General features: G+C 47.5%; 1 protein-coding gene across 3 annotated transcripts in view; it reads left to right on the top strand.

The window, feature by feature from the left end:
- Nucleotides 1–21,406, top strand: part of ATP2A3 (ATPase sarcoplasmic/endoplasmic reticulum Ca2+ transporting 3) — a 154,866-nt gene that overhangs the window by 74,692 nt on the left and 58,768 nt on the right. For all 3 annotated transcript variants that reach the window (XM_019545450.1, XM_019545448.1, XM_019545449.1), the window contains exons 6-8: nt 11,395–11,475; nt 15,126–15,211; nt 17,401–17,865. In XM_019545450.1, the coding sequence (XP_019400995.1) occupies nt 11,395–11,475; nt 15,126–15,211; nt 17,401–17,865 (632 nt within the window). The remainder of the gene's footprint in view (nt 1–11,394; nt 11,476–15,125; nt 15,212–17,400; nt 17,866–21,406) is intronic.

The following is a 21,406-nucleotide window of genomic DNA, read 5'->3' as shown; positions in this document are numbered from 1 at the left end:
AGGAAACACCAGAATTCCTGCTGGGGAGGCCAGTGGCAGGGCCCTGCCTGCTCAGAGTTGGCAACTTGGACCCATCTGGCTGTGGCTTACCTCCTGGCCAAATGGGCCACAGACCCCCCAATGGCTGCCCCACCCAGGCTCATCCCCCATCTTGCACCCCCAGGCTCTATGGTTAACCCCACAACCCCTGGCACCATCACAAAACCCAGAAAAAAAAAAACACAGGAAAAAATGGGGAAAAAAGCTTCTACTTACCTTGGGGGGGGGCCTCCAGGGCCTCCTGGCAGAGCCCTGCAGGCAGCACAGGGCAGTGAGCGGGCAGCAGGACATGGGCTGGGGCTGTCATCCTGCCCCACGCTGTGTGCGTGGGGCCCCAGTCAGCCACATGGCAGCTGAACTCCCGCTAGGGGAGTGGGCGGGGCTGTCAGGTGTCCCCCCCGCAACCCTTTACTCACCTGCACCAGAGCCCTGGTGCTGAAACCATGTGGCCTGGCCAGCCGCGTGTTTCAGCATCAGGGTGAGGGGCAACTATAGAGACGCTCTGGCAGCCAGAGCGTCTCCATGGAGGACCCAGCTTCTGGTTGCCTCAAGGCATGGACTGTGCCCTGCCCCACTTTTTTTTTTTTAAACTTCAATTTTTTTTTTTTAGGCCCCTGTATATCCAGGAGCCTAATTTTCTCCCCATGCTGCAAGTTTGCAGCACGGGGAACATTTTTTTGTTCCTGCACTTGCTTGTTATTGCACTGCCTCAGAGGGGTTTGAGGTGGGGCAACAGGTCGTACCTTAAGGGGCCATCTTCCAGGCCCAAAGAATAACAGTCCCGGAGAGAAGCAAGACGGGTAAGAGTGCTCAGAAACCCCCTTGGCTCAGCAAAAGCATTCAGCAATGCTTGAGGACTAAAAGGGGGGTGTACAACCAGTGGAAGGGAGGAGCTATCACCAAGGAGGAGTACTCCTCCTGGGCTCATGTGTAGGAGGCCTATTAGGAAGGCCAAGGCAGAGATGGAACTCAGGCTAGCATCCAGGATTAAGGACAACAAAAAGTCCTTTTTCAGGTACATTGGGAGCAAGAAGAGGGTACCAGGCAATGTAGGGCCCCTGCAAGATGCAAACGGTTATCTTGTGGCTACGCTAGACAAAAAAGCTGATATTTTTAACAGTTTCTTTGCCTCCATTTTCTTGAACAGGGACTGGGACATCCCACCTACCAGAGGTAGGGACAATCTTGGGGATAGCTCTGTCAGGCCTTCAGTCGGTGCGGATGTAGTCAGGGATCTTGTGGAAGGCCTAGACATTTTTAAATCTGCAGGTCCAGATGCCCTCCACCCAAGAGTGTTGAGGGAGCTGGCAGGGGTCATCGTGGAGCCCTTGGCCTGGCTATACGAGCATTCATGGTCATCTGGCCAGGTTCCAGGGGATTGGTAACTGGCTAATGTAGTCCCAATTTTCAAGAAAGGGAGGAAGGAGGATGCAAGTAGGCCTGTAAGCCTCACCTCAGTGCTCAGGAAGATCTTGGAGAGAATCATCAAGGAGCACATCTGTGGGGGCCTGCAGGGGAGATCCTGCTCTGGGGCAATCAGCATGGGTTCATCAAAGGTGGGTTCTGCTTGACCAACCTGATGGCCTTTTATGACCAGGTAACTAAATCCTTGGATGATGGTGTTGCCGTGGACAGAGTCTTTCTAGACTTTAAGAAGGCCTTTGACACTGGCTCTCACCCCACCCTCATCAATAAATTAAGTAACTGTGGCATTGATGCCTGCACAGTTGGATGGGTAAAAAATTGGATGACGGGACACGCCCAGAGAGTAGTGGTGGACGGGTTGTACTGAACCCGGCGAGATGTGAGCAGTGGGGTACCCCAGGGCTCGGTCCTCTGGCCCGCACTGTCTAACATCTTCATCAGTGACTTGGACAAGGGGGTGGAAAGCACGCTGTCCAAGTTTGCTGGTGACACTAAGATGTGGGGTGAGGTGGACACACTTGAAGGGAGAGAGAGGCTGCAAATAGATTTAGACAGACTACAAAAGTAGGCAGACAAGAATAGGATGGGGTTCAACTTAGACAAATGCAAGGTGCTGCACCTTGGGAGAAGGAATCCACAGCATGCATACAGGCTGGGGAGTTCCCCTCTTGAAACCACAGAGACAGAAAGGGATTTTGGAGTCATTATTGACTCCAAGATGAATATGAGCTGCCAATTGCAGACTGTAGCCAGCAAGGCCAGCCATGCCCAGTACTGGGCACCGCACTTCAAGAGGGATGTAGCCAGCCGGGAGAGGGTTCAGAGGAGGGCCACCTGCTTGGTGAGAGAGCAGCAGGACAGGCCCTATGAGGAGAGACTGAGAGACCTGAACCTGTTCAGCCTCAGCAAAAGGAGGCTGAGGGGGACCTGGTGGCTGCCTACAAACTCATCAGGGGAGATCAACAGCAAATAGGTAGAGCCCTTTTCTCCCCAGCACCACCTGGGGTGATGAGGAACAGTGGTAATAAGCTGATGGAGAACAGGTTTAGGTTGGAGATCAGAAGGCAATATTTTACAGTTAAGGTGGCAAAAATCTGGAACCAGCTTACCTCAGCTTACCCCTACCTTGGGCAAATTCAAGAGGAGGTTGGATGATCACCTGTCTGGGGTCTTGTGAACCCAGCATTCATTCCTGCCTGCGGTCAGGCTAGATGATCTGTTCAGGTACCTTCTGACCCTAGCTACTATGAAACGTGTGCGCTCATGTGGACGTGCCCTCAGAGTGCAGAGCTGCTGTGTAAGTATGTGTGCGTTGGGAGGAATGGTGCAGATTTACCACTTGTCTTTTGTTTGACCTTTATAATGCCTTGGGAGCCATTGGCTAGTCTGAAATACCATGAGATCTGTTCCTATTGTAGTTTTTCATTTCCAGGGTGGTCAAAATACCATTAGGAGACCAGATCTCATGTTAATTTGGACACGCAAATGGCACTATAAATGTAGGTGTGCCTTTTTCCCCCTCTTTTGAATGAAATATCTAAACACACATGCATAAAAGTCTGCAGTGTGTTATAGATGTACCTGAGCTAGCTTCAAACTAGCTATCTTGGATGTTAATAGCAGTCTAGCTATGAGAAATATGAAGCTTGGAGTGGCTAATTTACCCATCTTCTATGACAAGTGTTGGTGTACCCACATAAAGGTGAATTTGCACTGAGTTTCTCTGTGCCTCGATCTTTGCATCTTCCCTGTATGGTAAGATCATGGCTCTAGTGCAGATGTATTCATTGAAGTTTGCAATGCTACAGAAAAGCCAATATACACAGACAGCTGAAAAGCCCCCTCCTTCATCCCTTGAATACCATTTGCAGAGTTCTCTGTTCTTTTTCTAGGTTTGCTGTTTAGCCTGAGTCATATGTCCTCTTTATGCCTCACTTTTACTATGTATAAAACAGGACTAATATTCTCCTTACAAGGCTGTTGCACTTCAAAAAATCCATGGTTTCTCAAGTGTGCAAATAGTCTCAGATTCTAGAAGATTACAAAATATATTTAACTTCTAAGATGGCTCAGTTCATTCATGATTTTGTAGATTCCACATAAAGAATCCTGCAGCCCTGTGTAGACTTGTAGCAGTTTCTGCCCCGGGGTGGCCATGACAACCCTGGAGCTCTTTCAGCCTTTGTCAAACTGTGCTTCTTCAGGCAATTTCCCCCTTCTACTTGCCTGCCACGACTTGCTGTAATTATGCCTTTATAAGAAGGGAGTCTGCCTCGGGGCTCATCAAACAAGATCGCCCACTCATGAACTCAGCTGTTGCTGCTCCCTGCCTCAAGGGCTAATCAGACGAGCTCAGTCTTCCCCAGTACCCACACCTGTGCCTCACAGATGTCACATGCTAATCAAATCATAACCTCCCCTATTAGCTCCTAGCTCTGGTCCGTACACCAGCCCCTCTCTGAGCTATGGGCCCTCTGGGCCCCCTCAGTCTCTGGCTGCGGCCCTCCTGACTTTTGGTCCTTCTTCTTAGATTCTGCCCACTTGCCTGAAGGCTGCCTACTCACAGACATACTTGGTGTGAGCCAGTCACTCGTTGGCCTGCTCAGGAGCTGCTGCTCTGTCAGCTACCTGGATGAGACCCGCCTACCTACTCTAGTCCTGGGCTTGTACATGCCTCAAGCCCAGCCCAGCCTCCTCCATTTGGGGGGGTCTTCCCCGATTGCTGCTTTAGCTGTTTCTGGAGCAGGAGAGGGCAGAGTCGGGCCCACACCCAGGATCGGGCCCACAGCAGACTTAATTTCCCAGCAGCTCCTTCCGGCTGTCACTGCCTGCCCCAGCCCCTCTGTGCCACACCCACCAGTGGGGTGGGACCCACGTGGGGAGGGTAGGCTGCCAGGTGGCTGGGAAGGGGCTGGTGCCAGGGCCAGGGCAGAGGCAGTGCCATGATCTGTCTGCATGCTCCTGCGATAAGTGCGGGTTCTGCAGGCAGGGGTGTGCAAGGAGCAGGCCGTGGCTCTCCTGCGGCCCTGCGCTGTCACTACCCCGAAATCCTGGCCCTAGAGCAACTCCCTCCCCAGCCTGCGCAGCCCCTGCCTGGCCAGTCTTCATGGAGGCTGGCCAGGAGCCACGTGGGCAGGGGCTGCCAGGAAATGGAGTCCACTCACTGGCCAGATGTGCCATTTTGCCCATCCCTATTTTAGAACCGTCCCCTCAGAGTGACGGGTGCGCTGAGCGCTCTGTCACAAGACCATAAACAATAAGTGAAGTATTTGAAAGGAATTAAAGGACCAGGATTGGAACAGAATACTCTGCAAATATGCTGCAAAGGGAATCCCTAGAGAGAGGCGATGGACTCCCCATCCTTGGACTCTGGAAGAAGGGAGGCTTTTGGGGCCCTGTGAGTAAGAGCTTTTTCTGTAGCATTCTGTTTCCAGTTTCTGCATCTGCATAATTAATTTGTGAAAGCTTCTCAATAGTCATGGAGCAAGTATGTGACAGTCTGGGATAGAACCTGGACTTCCTGTAGCCAATTCCAGTTCCTTAACTGCGTGGCCATCCTTCCTGCCCCTGCACCTTTGAGCATCAGTGTGGAGCCAGCCCATGTTTAGCTCTGTGTCTTGGGCCTGGCTGCACAATTCAGTTCCCTGGCTCTGTCTTGGTACTTTGTTGTTAAGAGCTTTCTTGAAAGGTTAAATAAGTGGCATTTGTTTTCCTGCTTGGATATTTGTGTTGATTGCATTTCAGTGTTTCTCACCTGTGCCTCCGACCTTACGGAAATGACACATTTCAATTAGCCAGCATTTTTTTAAAAAATGCTTTTGGCCTACAGATGTCTCATGCTCATCTGTTCTTGTCCTCTTTGTGGACTTGCTGGTGGAAATATGATGCAATTCCTTGAGTGCTCATCCAGTTCTGCGTTATTTATCTTCCAGTTGCACTTCATCTGGAAAATGTATATCAAAATAATGCACAGAGAATAAAGGAGCTAGTCACAGGACAGTGCCTTAGCTGGTGCAAGTTGGGGCAACTCCACAGAGCAGTTACACCAACAAATGTCAGCCAGCGATCTGGCCTGATGTTCATATAAATTGTTAATGAGCAGGTCTGTGATATCAGTGGATAGGTTATATCCAATTTTAATGGGTCAATATATTATTGATCATAAGAGTGTGGCTACACAAACCAGTTAGGTAGGGTGTGAACTTATAGCACATTGGATACCTTCTGGTAATGCCTGTGCTTTCACCTGAGAGGCATGCTCACTGTGAGATAAGAGCATGCATGTAGGCACTTGCTACAGAATAGCCAGCACGTGCTAAATTCACACCCTTGTGATAATTAGTGCAGGTAGCCGGACCCTAGACAGCACTGGGGGTTGCTTCTACCTTCTCTGGGTAGGCAGGCTGAAGGGAAGAGGACACTGGACATGTGCTGTGAATGAGGTTTCCTCTTTCAAGGCCCCATTCACCGAAGCTGGTTTTCTGTGGATGTTCCTTTTGGAAAAACAAGTTCATGCAGTTTTTTCAGCTCCACAAAGCTCCCTTTCTGTGTTGGCAAAGTGACCCTAAAGGGATGGGCTAGCCAAGAAGCAATCTGGAAAAGGGAGACTTATGCCTAGCTTGAAAAGAATAAAGTGCAGCTGCTGTAGGCCAAGCGGCCCAAACAGTTTTCCATAAAGGGAAAATGTCTTGGCCAGTGCTGCCCAGTTAGACTCTTGGCCTATGCGGTCTGGCCGACTCTGTGGGGTTTTAGGAGACTGCTGACTCGAGTAATCAGAAGTTGTTTAAACCACTCAGTGCTGAAAGTGAGCAACAGCTCCATTCAAATCATCTGTATGTGTGTCTCCATCAGCACCACCACCCCCCCCCCCGATCCCTGTCCCCACCCTTCGAGAGGAGCAGAGCCTGTGCTGTGCTGATCTCAAATGACTCAAGTTTTCTTTTTGTTTGCATAAGGGTTGAATAATAGAATGTGAAATGAAGCACGAGAAGTTAATTTGTGGTTCATTTGGACTATAAACTCCTCAGGACAACAGGATTGTTCGTGTTACATTAGTGGAGATGCCTAGCACAAGGCAGCCCAGAGCTCTGAATGGAACTTGTAAGGCTATTGCAGTGCTACTATAAATAATAATGAGTGCCTTAACACTGCTATGCCCTCCCTGTGCCTACCCCACTTATGCTGAAATCCCAGTCTACCAGGAGCTTCCTCCTATTCAGAGGAGTAAATTAAATGCTATCATGATCCAAAAAAATTACATCTGTGAAGTGCTTATTACCCACCTATGAAATGATGATTCTTTTTTAATGGCACCAGCAATATCAGAACCGGTAAAGAAACAACTGAGCCAACTTCTGGGAATCCAAAAGTTGATTCGGGTATGATAGCAAATCATAATAACTAGCATACATGACTTAGATTGCATAATAAAAGGGTGTGGGATCCGACAGGAATGCTAGCTGGGAGAGGAGTGGGATTGATAATGCTGTGTAGAATGGCACGGGTCCCTAAATTGTGACGTGAGGCCATACCTCAAGAGGGTATATGTTAAGTATTGGCAGATTATTGTGCGTTAGCGAGTTTGTATGTAATGCAGACCAGGCCAGAGTCCTGTACTCTTCCTAAGCACAGTGGCATCTGCTTGTTACTTGAGAAAAAGCGGAAAGCTTCAAGTACCTGGCCTGATGTGCAGTAGGCCTGTGTGAAGCGGAAAGTATTCGCTTCAGATTTGGATTCAGTGATTTGGAGGAACAATGATTAGATTCGGTGATTTGAATCCCTGTCCCAATTCCATTTCAGCCAGACACTGTACAGGCAGGCGGCGCTGGGGGGAGCAGCCAGACGAGCACTGGCTTGAGGCAGCAGCCCCGGGAGAAGCCATGGCTCATCTGGCTGCCCCTCAGCCAGGGTGAGGCGGGCAAAGCTGGCAGCCACAGGAGCTGGGGGAATGATTAGGGAGCTGGGGAATTGAGCCGGGAACTGGGGGGGAAGCCCCTGTTTGTTCCCCCAGCCCCTAATTGTTCCCCCCAGCTCCCCAATCATTCTGTCAGCCCCTGCAGCTTCTCCCGGGACTGCTGGCTTAAGCCACGGCTTTGTCCAGCTGCCCCCCGCCAGGGTGAGGCAGACAATGCTGGCAGCCCTGGGAGAAGTCACAGGGGCTTGGGGGATCGAACCAGGAGCTGGGGGGAATGATTGGGCTGGGGAAACAAACAGGGCTTCCCCCCAGCTCCTGGTTCGATTCCCCCAGCTCCCCGCTCATTTCCCCCCAGCCCCTGTGGCTTGTCCCGGGGCTGCCAACACTGCCGGGGGAGCAGTCAGACAAACTTGAGCCAGCAGCCTGGGAGAAGCCGTGGGAGCTGGGGGAATGACTGGGACCCGAGGAATTGAACCGGGAGCTGGGGGGAAGCCCCTGTTCTATCCCCTAGCTCCCCAATCTTTCCCCCCAGCCCCCGGGGCTTCTCCTGGGGCTGCCAGCACTTCCTGCCTCGCCCCAGCGGGGGGGGCACCTGGGGGAGCAGCCGGACGAGCCGCAGCTTGTCCCAGGGCTGCCAGCTCCTCCGGCTGCTCCCGCCGGCACTGCCTAGTGCCTGCCTGTGCAGTCTATGGCTGAATCGCTGAATCGACTCGGAGGCTTCTGATTTGATTCAGAGAAAGAAATGGATCTCCGGATTTTGATATGGATTCGGAGATTACGCCGCCGAAGCGAGCCGAATCGCCTCTGAATTGAATTGGCTACCGGAGCTTTGCACAGCCCCAGTGTGCAGTGATTTTGTGGGGGGGGGGGAGGAGAATGCATGGGAGAGTACAACTCTTACCCCTCCCCCTGCAATCAGTTCACACCCTGAAATGTGAACCTAGATTACCTCAATGAAATTGTGCTATCTGCAGTTGATCACAATCTATAACATTTGTTGATGCCATGGTTTTTATTGGTCTTGCCTCCTTGCAATAGTGAATTCTATTGGCTGGGGCTAAGTTTGTTGGTATCTTCACACTCTTCGAGCTGAGGAAGTGATCTCGTCCCTGAGGGGGGGAGGAAGGTGGTGCATGTGAGAAACTGGGTGCTTTTCTGGTCTAATGCGTGGAGGATGGATGGGTGGGAGATCAGAAGACAAAGACAATCATAGAAAATTAGGCATGAAAGGGCTCTCAGGAGACTATCTAGTCCAGGTGTGGGCAGAGTCCAGGCCAAATTGGGCTCACAGTGGACTCTGTTTCCCAGCAGCCCCTGTCTGCATTGCTCCAGCTGGTTTCCATGGAGACCCTAGCAGTGATGATGGCTGGGATGTCCATGGAAACCAGTGCCAGCAGCCCAGGCAGGGCACGCAGCTCCGGGGCCGGGACCTTGCTGCAGTGACGGCACGATTCAGAGTTGGTACAGAGCTGCGATCTGCTGCCCACACACCCTGGGCAGGGGCGTGCAGACAGCGGATCGTGGTTCTGCCCTGGCTCCAAACCAGCCTGTCACCACTGCAAGATCCCAGCTCCCTGCCAGTGCTGCTGGCACTGGTTTCCATGGTAACCCTGGCCCTGCACACTCTGCGCTGCCACTGCTGGGGTCTCCACGGACACCAGCCGCAGCGACACAGGCAGGGGTTGCTGGGAAATGAAGTCTGGCTGCCGGCCAGATCTGCCATTTTGCCCACTTCGATCTAATCCAGCCCCCTGTTCAAAGCAGGCCCGTTCCCAACCAGATCATCCCCGCCAAGGCTTTGTCTAGCTGCGTCTTAAAAACCTCCAAAGATGGAGAGTCCATCACCTCTCTCTAGGGAACCTGTTCCAAGTGTTTAGCTACTCTCGAAGTGGGGGGGGAAAAAAATCCTAATGTCTAATATTCTAATATCTAACCTTGCTGCAACTTGAGACCATTGTTTCTTGTCCTATCATCTGCCACCACTGAGACCAGTCCAGCTCCGTCCCCTCTGGAAGCCCTTTCAGGGAGTTGAAGGCTGCTATTAAATCCCTGCTCAGTCTTCCCTGCTCCAGACTAAATAAGATCAGTTCCCTCAGCCTCTCTTCAGAAGTCATGTGCTCCAGCCTCTTAACCATTTTCACCGTCCTCTTCTGGACTCTCTCCAACTTGTCAACATCCTTTCTGTAGTGGGGCGCCCAAAACTGGGCACAGTACTCCAGATGTGGCCTCACCAGCGGTGATTAGAGGGGAAGAATCATTCCCCTTGACTTGCTGGCAACGCTCCTACTAATGCAACCCAGTATGCCGTTGGACGTCTTTGGCAACAAGGGCACGCTGCTGGCTCATATTCAGCTTCTTGTCCACTGTAACCCCCAGGTCCTTTTCTGCAGAGCTGCAGCCCGGCCAGTCAGCCCCCAGCCTGTACCGGTGCATGGGACTCTTCTGTCCTAAGTGCAGGACTTTGCATTTGTCCTTCTTTAACCTCCATGAGATTTCTTTTGGTCCAGCCCTCCAATTTGTCTAGGTCTCTCAAGAGTAGGATGTTGACTGTTTTTAATTTTTATATTTTCTGTTTTTAATGAAAGCTGGCTTTATTTTTGAAGACTTCAGCTGGAAAAAAGTGACCATCCATTTAAAAACATGCTTGTATGGATAAAATGAACTTTCTCTGGCATAAACTGCTTGTTCTCAGGAACATGAAAATACAGGCTCTTTATGGGAGGTGGTGGTGTTGTCACAGCTGTTGCTGGGCCATATGAAGAGTAGGGAGGACCTAGGGGTCCTTGTGTTCCCCATTCAGCTTTTTCACTGGTTGCAGTGGAGGGAGCAGGCGATACTGCTCTGATGCTCATGCTCCTTCTGCCAAGTGACAGGGAACAGGAAAATCCTGGCTGTGCCTCCACCCACTTCTGCACCCACTGGGCCAAAAGAGTAATGATCCATGAGAAGTAAGTGGGGTCTCTTTACACCAAGGCAAGGAGAGGGAGAGGGGGAAGAACTATAAGCCACACTATGCTCCCTTATTTCCTGGGTGAGAGTAGAGCTACAGTAGCTGCCTGGTTCAAGGTCTTTTGTAATACTGACGTCTAGCTCAGCGTTGGCCTGTGGTTAGTGAAAACCATTGTCCAGGTCCTAAAAAAAACAACAAACCCCTCTTAAATAATTGTTTAAAAGAGGAAGCTTTTTGACATTAAACAAAACTAGTTTAACCCCTTGGTCTATATGAACCAAATGCTGTATTGGATACGTTGCATTGCGGGCGAATGGCTTGATCAGCTTGTACAGAAGCTTGTTCAGTTTCTATCCCAACAGCTTCAGCAGAGAGACTTTTGGGACTCAGTCATTTTTCAGCACCCCGGTGGGTCTAGTAAGGTTGGTTATACTGGATGTGCTCTTGGGTAGCCCTAGATGCCCATCTGTACAATATGGATAGAGCGCACATTCTTATTAGATGTTAATAGATTTTACTCTTGTAGCTTGAAGCAGTGGTCTCAAGTGGGGCGCGCAAGACGATCCATTGGGATACAGGAAGAAAATATTAGAACTTCTATTTCTGTTTATATAAATATACATATATTGGGGGTGCGTGCTCAAAAATTTTTTACTGATGGGGTGCGTGAATATAAATATACATATATTGGGGTGCGTGCTCAAAAAATTTTTACTGATAGGGGTGCGCAATCAAAAAAGTTTGGAGACCACTGGCTTAGAGAATTTATATTGTTTCACAGATCCCTTATCTTTTTTATGTAAGAGTATCAGAGCACTTTGTATCAGATGTGCCTGCACAGATGCTCTTAAGTACATGTATGGGTAGGAGTCGGAGCCAGAGCCACAGCAGCCTCCTGCCCTGGGCCAGTACTCAAGTCCAAGATGAATTCTTTGTTTCCACCTCTGCATGTTGCATTGTGGGGGAGATCTCTTGTTGGATTTGAATAAATATAGTATCTCCTTGCTGTTGGCCTGGTCAGTCGCAGACCACCTGTATTTAACCTTTTTTTCTTTTCTTCTTGCAGTTGGTGACAAGGTGCCAGCCGACATCCGGATCATTGAGATCAGATCCACAACGTTACGGGTCGATCAGTCCATTCTCACAGGTACAGACCATGATTTGGGGAGGCGGGGAGATCATGCAGGTGTTGTGAGTGTGATAGTCTCTTGGGACTGCTGTTATTGGGATTAGTTCTGCCTCTGGAATAGCACAGGGAAGGGTGACTGGCATGTGCTTGGGGCAATAAGAATCTTTGTGCCCATAAGCCTGAATAATACTTTCTAAGTAACGCTACCAGCTTGGCAAAAGTTGGGTTTTGATTGTTATCCCACCTTATGCCATTCCCATACCTGTTATGAAGTGGTTGGTGCCAAACTTTTTCTATCGCTTCCCAAGCATTTACCTTGCTATACCTGAGACTGGTTGGTTGGTATTCCTGTCCCCTTTTACAGGTGAAGTTTAAACAGAGGGATGAAATATAGGATTTTCAAATGTGTTCACCATTGGTCTAGCTCTGCTTCTATTGAATGCTGAGAGTTTTTATCACTGACTTCAATACAAGCAGTCAGCAAAAAAAATCCTTCAAAATTGCTTTGCATTTCATTTACTGTATTTACCTGAATCCAAGACAAGGTCCCAGTGATTAGATTCTTGACTTCCCAAGCATTTACCTTGAGTTCCCCATCAGTGCTTCCCAAGCATTTCTTCAGTTTTATCATGATAGATGTCACCTTCTTGAAGAGTGCTTTATCCACTTCCTTTTCTTCATTTGGTGACCTATGATAAGTCCCCACCATTAAATCAGTGCTGCATCTTTCACTTTTCATCTTCACCCAAATGCATTCTGCTCTAACTCCTCCTCCTGAACCGGGGAACAAGTGTGTGCATTTTTGACATGCAAAGCATCACTACCACTTCTCTGAAATGATCTATCCCCTATTCCAGGGGTTCACAAACTGTAAGTTGTGACCCCCCTGGGGGATCATGAGCAACTTAAAAGGGGGCAGCAAACTTCCCAGGGGGTATGCGTGGCTGCTCTGAGTGGTGGATGGTGACAGCAGCTGCTGCATGAGAGTTCCCTGTGCCCTGCTGCCGCCATCCAGCACTCGAGTCGCGGTATCGCAAAGTTTGAGGACCCCTGCCCTATTCAATACCCTCACTAGCACCCAACATTTATTGCCAAAGAAAGCATCTCCAACTGTTCTGTTCAATAGCCGTTAAAAGATTTATCATCCGGCTATGCTAGCTTCCTCCAGCAATTCCTGTGGCAATGAATTCCGCGAGTTAACTACCCACTTCATTAAAAAGTACTTTCTTTTGTTAGTTTTAAACCTGTTGCCTACTAATTTCAGCAGGTATCCTCTTGTTCTAGTATTCTGCGACTTGGTGAACACCTGTTCGCTTGGTCCACATGCTTCATGATTTTATAGTCCTCTATCATGTATACCCCCTCAGCCACCTTCTTTCCAAACTAAAGGGTTATTAGCTTTTTTAGTCTCTTCTGATAATGGCAGCTCCTCCAGGCCCTTGATCATTTTGATTGGCCTTCTCTGTACTTTTCTAAGTCTACTACATCCTTTGAGAGGTGTGGACCAGAACTGTGCACAGTGTTCAAGATGTGGGTGCACCATAGATTTGTGTAATGTCATATTGTTCTCGGTGTTGTTTTCAATTCTCTTCTTAAGGATGCCTGAGTTGTTGTTGGCATTTTGTTTGCTGCTGCACGCTGAGCTGCCATTTTTAGAGAACTATCTATAACAGCTTCAAGATCTTTCCTGAGCTGTAACTGCTAGTTCAGAACCCAGCATTGTACACGTATACGAACTCAGCATTGTGTGCATTTTGCTTAAAAGGGAAATTAATGGCAGGACTGGGATTAAACTCAGCAAATTCTGACTCCCCAGTCTTATGCTCGGACTTCCAGATCACTGTTGACTCTCAGCAACAAATCGTAGGGAGAGATTTCTATAGCTCCAGCCCTAGATTTAGTCAGTCAAACTAAAATACAGGCACATTGGCTGCCTTCTGACCCTTGCTTTGAAACTAAATGTTTCTTGATTTCAATCTGTATCCTTTTGTGTAGCTGCTAAAGAGTTAATTTCAGATGTGTGGTTTCACTGGAATCGGATAACCTGAACGAGTGAGAGGAAAAAACTTTATTTTTTAAGATGGAGTAAAGAAGCATTTAAAAATTGCATATTAGCATTAAGCAACTTGTATCCCTGCTATCTGGGGAAATGGAAATTACCCTTGCTTTTCTGCTCGGAAGGTGGATGAACTATCACTTTGGAAGGGAGGGGAGGGGCAGGGAGAGCTTGCAGATTTCAACTCCTTTATGTGATTTTTAAAATTCATTAGGGAGGAGATGGCAAAAGAAGAGGAAAAACAGTCAGAGGCATGTTGAATCCTATAGGGACATGAGCCTGGTCTCTTTTGAAACGTGACTTAATACTAATTGAGTTTTCTTCTCTGAGGGCAAGAGGAGATAAAGTAGGAGAACAAATGAGCGGAGTAAGAAACGAAGGACTCAGGAGGAGGAGTCTTGCTTCCTTCTTTGCTATGTTCCACCAGGGATTCCTCCTCTTTTAGAAGCAGCAAATTGGTTATGGGAGAGGGGGTGTGACTTTGACTCATTTTGTGACTTTGAGAAGTTGAAGTGTATCTTCAGACCCCACTTTAATATCCTGATGAAAGAGGGGCTTTTCTTCAACTCATGGAAGCCACAAAGCTTCTTGTGGTGCCGACTTTTTTTATTCTTTGTGCAGTGTGTTGCATAATGGAGGTTTGACCCATGCTTGGAGGTCCTAGGTGTTGTTGTAATGCAGACAAGGAATAATTAACTCTCCATTTTCTCTGACTGTGTGGGATAGTTCCCTATCAGATGCAAAAGAAGAGTTTAGGAATTAAGAACGTTTTAATTTCAGAAGTCAATTTTTATTTTTCCACAATAGCAAAATAGCAAGGCAGAGGGCATTTCCCTTGCACATCATGTCTATTAGAAATACTTCATTAGTGTTGCACAGCAAACCAGTACTGGTTTTTGAGGGAGCTTTGTACACTACAAAACAAGCCCACACCATTAAATGCTAATCCCCTTCCTTCTCTCGATTTAGAAATGAGATTCACCTGAGCCCCTCTTCAACTTTTGGTACCAGCTCCTCTGTAGAAGGTTTTATTGGTAGTTCGACAGGGGTTAAAACTACTGGGATCTATTGAATCCCTCCTGCTGTGTCCTTCAGGATAAATTAAATGAAAAACTATCAGGATATATTAAGGTTCCTCCTGCTTAAGGGCTCAGCCCAGTGAGGTGGTAGTCTCTGAAACAAATAACAGGTCATTTTGAGGTGGTGTTGGCTTGCCATTGCTGCTTGTAGCAGGCAGCGACTAGGTGGAGAGTATGCAGACCTTGAATTTGCCTAATTAAACCTCCTGGCTTGAAATTTTGGCCAAACCAGAGCAGAACTAGATGTTAGCTTCAGTGTTTTCCTAGGTCTGGTAATCTCCACATATTTAAGATAGCCATTCTCCCATACCTATTACCTCTAAATGAAACATGACTGCGCCAGCTGTAACATTTCGCTGATGAATATCAAAAGAAAAAGAACTCATGCTGAAAATCTGTTTTCAGGGCTCCCTCTTGTCACCGACTGAAGCTTCAGATCCACTGTAATAAATACTATTGGAGAAACCGAGTCTCTGTAGATGATTCAATAAGAAACTGCAAATGGTTTTATCTCCTCCGTTTTGTCTCGACAGGTGAATCTGTGTCTGTGATTAAGCACACTGACCCCATCCCTGACCCCAGGGCTGTCAATCAAGACAAAAAGAACATGCTTTTTTCTGTAAGTCTCGTCATATCTGTTACCACCTTTCATGCATCTTGTACCAAGAGCCCCATTTAAAGGGGCTTTTGGACGGGATGGCGGTGTATGAGTTTGAACAGAAAATTGGAAAGGGTTCTTACTTTTCAGTGACAGCTGCAAGCAGTTTCAGGTGGGACTTTTTTTTTCATTAACAAGCCTTCAGTGCTGGCTTGTCTCTGCTCAAACTTGTCTGGAAGGGTTTAGGGACAGCAAATCCTTCATCTCAATGTCCTTTCCAACGTCATGATTCTGCACTACCATTAAGGCCAATAGAAGTATGATGCCAGCGGGAACAGTTAGGCCAGCAACGAGCACTTCTGAAAAATGCCACCCCTCCCATTTACGTACTGTCAGATTCAGGCCTGTCACCTGCTTACATAGACCCAAACATTTCTGGCCAAGTGATCTGATATAGAGACCCTTCAAAGTAATAACTGCATAGCAGTTTTAAAATGGACCTCCTGGTCTTGTATCTTACTGAGCTCACCACATAGCAAAGTTGAAGGGCCCTCTGGCCTTTGAGAGAGATTTGTACCCCTGTGCTTCCCTTCATTTAAAAGAGCATTTCATTATGTTTGAGAAGATAATACTGCCAGCCTGACCTTCATTTGCCTTCTGCTTTCATTGGCATGGGGTATGGCAGGATCAGTGAATTCAGTGGATTGGAGGCATGGAACAGGTGAGAAATTTCAACCCCACCCTTCCCAAACCACTGTAACCTGGTGAAAGGGTGTTCTTCTAAGGCTTAATCATTGGTGTGGTTGTCACTTTACCACTTGTGGCTAAAACTTTCAAACGGGCTGGCCTGAGGGAGTTAAGAACCCAGCTCCCATTGGATTTCAGAAGGATTTCAGCCCCTAAGTCTCTGAAGGTCCTTTGAAAATCCAGCTTGCATGTTTGTGGCTCTTTCATTTCACATGGTATGGGAGACATTTGTAGTTAAACATGCAGATCTCACAGGTTGTGGTTCTCTTGCTCCATATCACTCTCAATAAGTAATTCTGTTGTTAGGATGGTGTGAAATGGTTTCCACCAAGACATGCAAACCTCTCCTTGTTCTTTTGAATAGCTTCAGTGTCAAGTTCAGCAGAGTGACTGGTGACTGACTTGCATTGCTTTAGTGGTTTGTTTGGGTTTTTTTAAGATCCGAGTGGAAACATGAAAATTGAGCAAGCTCAAACCGCTTCCAAGAGGAAAAATAGAGATGCAGTCAAGTTTGCAAGTTTAGTATTTGGATTTTAAGTGAGCCAGAATTCAATGGTGTTGGGATTTTGTTTTCTTGCTGCATCTTAAAGATTAATGATGGTTTCAAAATCAGATTTATGTTTATATTTTGAACATTTGCCAAACTGGGAGGGTGTGGAATTTAGGCACAAGTCCTTCTCTAATCAAAACTTACTCAAAGCAATTTTTGAAGGAATCCATATTGTACACAACATATATAGACTGTCATTATAATTGTATCTATATTGAAGGATACTAATAAGATGTTACACCGCAACAGCCTCATATCTGAATGACTCTGTAGTGTTGCAAGCATAACAGAACTGCTGCTATTTTAACTCTTCTTCATTGAGGGGGCAAATTTAGAGTAATTTAGCAAACACAAAGTCTTCTGAAGAGCAGTTTCCCCTCATTCTATAGCATTAAAAACTGTATATCCATACTCTGAGCTTTTGGAGAGATGTGAAGTCAGAGATCCTATATTGAGTGTTTTCTTTTCGCTTGGAATTAACTTCAACTTTTCCATGGTTCAGTAGGGGTAAGGAGAGTATGCATTACATACTGAGATGCTTCTAACCCCAAAAAGCCCCAAGCCACGCATGTTTTGAGAACCATAGTTTTCAATTTTTGGTGTCAAGCTTGGAAAGATTCTCGCAGGATAAGTAGGATATCGCCGAAGGGGGAGAGACCGGTTGGTAAAAACAAAAAACCCCCACCAAGGTGTTGTAGAAAACAGGAGTCATCAAGTCAAAGGTTGTGAAAGAAGTTAGACACTGAATCAGTGACAGGTACCAGGAAACGATCTAGGAGACCCGATTTCTAATCTTGTACTGTAACACCAGGCCACACCGAGCTACCCATTTCCTGTTGGAGGCTAAGTGATGTGAATGTTTGTATATTCGGAGCATGAACATGAATCTCCCCCACCTTTTCCCCTTTTCCAGGGTACCAATATTGCCGCTGGCAAGGCTGTTGGGGTCGTCATTGCTACTGGGGTATACACAGAAATTGGCAAGATCAGAAATCAGATGGTTGCAACTGAGCCAGAGAAGACACCATTGCAACAAAAGCTGGATGAGTTCAGTCAGCAGCTCTCCAAGGTCATATCACTGGTCTGCATAGCCGTCTGGGTCATCAACATCAGCCATTTCAGCGACCCAGTCCATGGCGGGTCTTGGTTCCGGGGTGCTATCTACTATTTCAAGATTGCCGTTGCTTTGGCTGTGGCGGCCATTCCAGAGGGCCTTCCTGCTGTCATCACCACTTGTCTAGCCCTGGGCACACGCCGCATGGCCAAGAAGAACGCTATTGTGAGGAGCCTCCCGTCTGTGGAAACGCTGGGCTGCACCTCGGTCATCTGCTCTGATAAGACTGGCACCCTCACCACTAACCAGATGTCTGTCTGCAGGGTGAGTGCTGAGACCGGGGAGCAGATCAAATGCTCTTTTGTTCGACTGGACTGTGTGTGCAGTGGTTTTGAGGCTAATGCAGAAGGCTAAGAGTTTGGCCCCCGGCTCTGTCATTGGCTTGTTGTGTGACCTCAGGGAATCCGTGTCCCCTCTCTGTGCCTCAGTTTCCCCATCAGTGTAGAGGATGACAGTGTTTTCCTTCCTACAGACCAAGGCTGAAACTTTGCTTTTTCCTGCCAAACTTTTGCTTTGCTTATTGAGAGCTTTGGGCTGAGCACAGGGAGGCTTTGCTTTATTACAGGTCTCAATCACGATCTGCCTTCTCTTCCACTGGGTGGTGAGAATGTAATGGTTTGCCTTTGGTTTTGGTGTTGTGCTAGGGCTATAATTGAACAGCTCACTGCTGCTTGCAGACAAATGAGGTAACTGTTTAAAGAAGTAGCTTTCAGAAGTCATTTTTAAGGACACTCTTGCTGGGAAGTTTTCCCCTTTGGTGGGAATCTACTCAAAGTTGGAGCTTCTGCAAATGCATGTGTCTTGTTTATAGCCTGTTCTCGCCCACATGTTTTACCAAGCTGGGAAAAGTTTATAAACCTAAAAGCTAGGCTTTCTTTCAGACATCAGGAAAGCGGTTGTGAGTGCAACTCTGGTCCTAATGTATGAGAAGGACTTGCACTGAGAAACCTAGGGTCAAGATGAGATGAATGCAACCTGGCTGGTCAGTGTTTGGTGTGTTTTGTTTTTAAATCCATGTTTGGTTTTCAGAAAGTTTGTGGTCAGCCATTCCATGTCATTGTACGTACAGCTGACTTTGGTATCTAAATATACCTACATGGAAACTTCATAGCATAAATATACTTATTAGGGACACGTTTCTAGAGTCTTGGTAATGTGCTGCTTGTGTTACTTGTGTTTCTATATGGAGCTGTATATCTCCCTTCTGCAAGTCCTCACCCCCAGTGGAGCTATCTTGCAGGACTCAGTTTCAATGGGGCTGGGTTCCTCCAGTCACCAAATCAGTCATACACACAGACATACACAGAAGAACGTGACACGTCTGACCCGGCCGGGCTGATCAGCATGGACAGGCTGACGCCCTCATATGCCAAGAATCAGTTTATCAGAGCAACAATAAACTGCAGTCAGACACAAGCACACAGGTAAACAGAATACCTCTGAATCCAGCTGAGTGTCCCGCTGATACATTCATGGGCCACCATTCAGTTCATTAGGGCACATCTGAGTCAAACTGGGTCAATCACCTCATACAAGCTGATCCCCTTATGTGTTTTTAAACTCGGCATGTCCCAATCTTTAGCTTCTTGATGAGCAGACCCCACAGTATTTTTGGGCTTCGCAGGGATCTTTAGCTTAGGTAAAAGAAGCGTTGCTGCAGAGCAAGTGGGGAAGGAGAAGTAGAGAAGGAAAAATATACACAGTTACTACCAGTTTGACCATAAAAGTTATTTATTGCTAAGTATATGAAATATGTAATGGTACTAGTAGTAATAGACATGCAAAGGAAAAACAAACTCAAACAGTATTACCCTGGTTTCAGTAAGTATTTGGGGAAACTTAGCTCGAGCTTAACTAATACAGTTCAGGTTCAGAAATGTATGCTTAGAGAGAAAAGACAAAAGAGAGAGAGAGAGAGCTCTGGGATCTCACCAGTCCAAGGCACTCGGGTTGCAATGCTGACAGGTAAAGTTTGTAGCACGATTCTTGAAGGGAGACTATCTACTTCTTCCAGCTTCCCAAGAACAGCAGTGGATGGTGTCAGCGCACACACACTCTTGCTGCTTTTTTACAGATTTTTATACCCTTGGTTCAGCTTCTTCCAAGCATTCTCAATAGTGTAAATCATTGTCTTTTTTCTCTTGACGAGGGGTTATCTGGTTTGGAACATCTCAAAAAAACTGATTGATAATCAGGAAAACATAAGGTCAGGGAGTAACCAGACACTTAGGAGCCAGCTTGAAATTTCTATGGAGAGCAGACATACTGATGGGATATCTCATGGTTTCTTCAGAAACCATAGATAGCTTGCAGCATCAGGGTTTTGGATTTTTACTTGTTGTGAATAAGCCTCAGCTCAGCATGACTTTTCCAGATCTTACTATAGTCTTTTAACAGACTTAAGGCAATTATTGGAGTTTTCATAACCTTTGTTGGGGGGGAGGACTTCCACCAGTTATCCCAGGAAAAGTATGACAACACTTGTGGTCAGGGCTCCACCGGGCTGGACGCTGCGATGAACCCTTAACCATTGTTCAAATGTTGCTCATATCCCCTCTGACTAGGTCTCTTGCCTCAGCATTCCCTAACGCGGCAACGAAGTTTTAGCCAATCAAGTTTAAATAGGCCTCCCATAGTGGGACCGGGGAATGTACAGCCCAAGATGCCTATTAAACTCTACTTCTGCTAAGTTCTGGCATGTGTGTGGGGGGGCGTGCTTTGTAAATCCAGATTAGAACTGGCCTGATAAATGCTGAGCTGGGTGTGTGTAAATGTGCTTTATTAGCATTTTGGAGCACAGATTCCCCATCATGCAGTGCTCCCCTGCTTGTCTGATCCCAGAATTTGCTGTGGTCTCTGCTTCAGGCTTTCTGTTCTCCATATCCCATGTAAATGAATTGGCATCTGGTTCTATCTCGGATGCAGATGAGACCTAGGGCAGTTGCTCCTTATCTGGAGAGCTTTGGGTATGTCTCCCACTGCATTTTAATCAGTTTTAAGAACAAGAACATGGAGCGGAGAGGTAACAAGGACTTATTAGAGGGTAAGCACCATGGATCTGAGTGCCTTTGGTACGAAGAACTGTTTTCTGGGGAGCATCTTCCATTCTCCTGTCCCATAAGGCTAGGGTATTTTTGGCTGGACAATGATAAGCTTCTCTGAGAGAGAGTGGACAGTCCACTCTCTTTTTAGCTTCCTGTGATTTCTTCATGTCTAAGGAAAGCTTTTGCTTTCTATAGGCATGTGGATTTTATAGGAAAACTTTGGGAAAACGTTTCTGTGGAAGAAAAAATAAGCCTAGGGCACTTGTACACATGACGGGAGCTGAGGCCTCAGGGTTTTTATTGTATGCCCCCTTAAATGTAAATGGGTTTTTAATTGAAAACCATTTCAATTTTCTGTTGCATTACAGTGAGGGCCCCGATCCTTTTTTCCCAGAGCCTGCCCCCAACTGGTGGGCGAGCTGCTGACCTGTTGGGGGCCCCAGTCCTTTCCTCTGCAGCGGCAGTGGCCCCTGAGGTTGCCCGGGTGGGCTGCTAGTGGGCTGGGTGCTGCCCCAGCCCATAGGTAGCACCTGGCTCAATCCAACTGTTCCCCGAGCCTGTGGGCTTCCAGCGAGCAGGCTCGGGAAACAGTTGGCTTGGGCTGGGTGCTGCCTCGGAGCTGGGGCAGCACCTGGCCTGCTAGCAGCCTGCCCGAGCAGCCTCAGGGGGGCACTGCCATTGTGGAGGAAAGGACCCCAACCCCCTGTAGCTCGCCCCCCAGATGAAGTTTAGTTTGCAATGATGCAAACTCATCTAGCACC

Source organism: Crocodylus porosus, unplaced genomic scaffold (assembly GCF_001723895.1).
Source record: "Crocodylus porosus isolate Cpor-Errol unplaced genomic scaffold, CroPor_comp1, whole genome shotgun sequence".
Taxonomy (NCBI): domain Eukaryota; kingdom Metazoa; phylum Chordata; order Crocodylia; family Crocodylidae; genus Crocodylus; species Crocodylus porosus.
The sequence above is the reverse complement of the archived record's forward strand: the minus strand, read 5'-3'. Positions and strand labels throughout refer to the sequence as shown.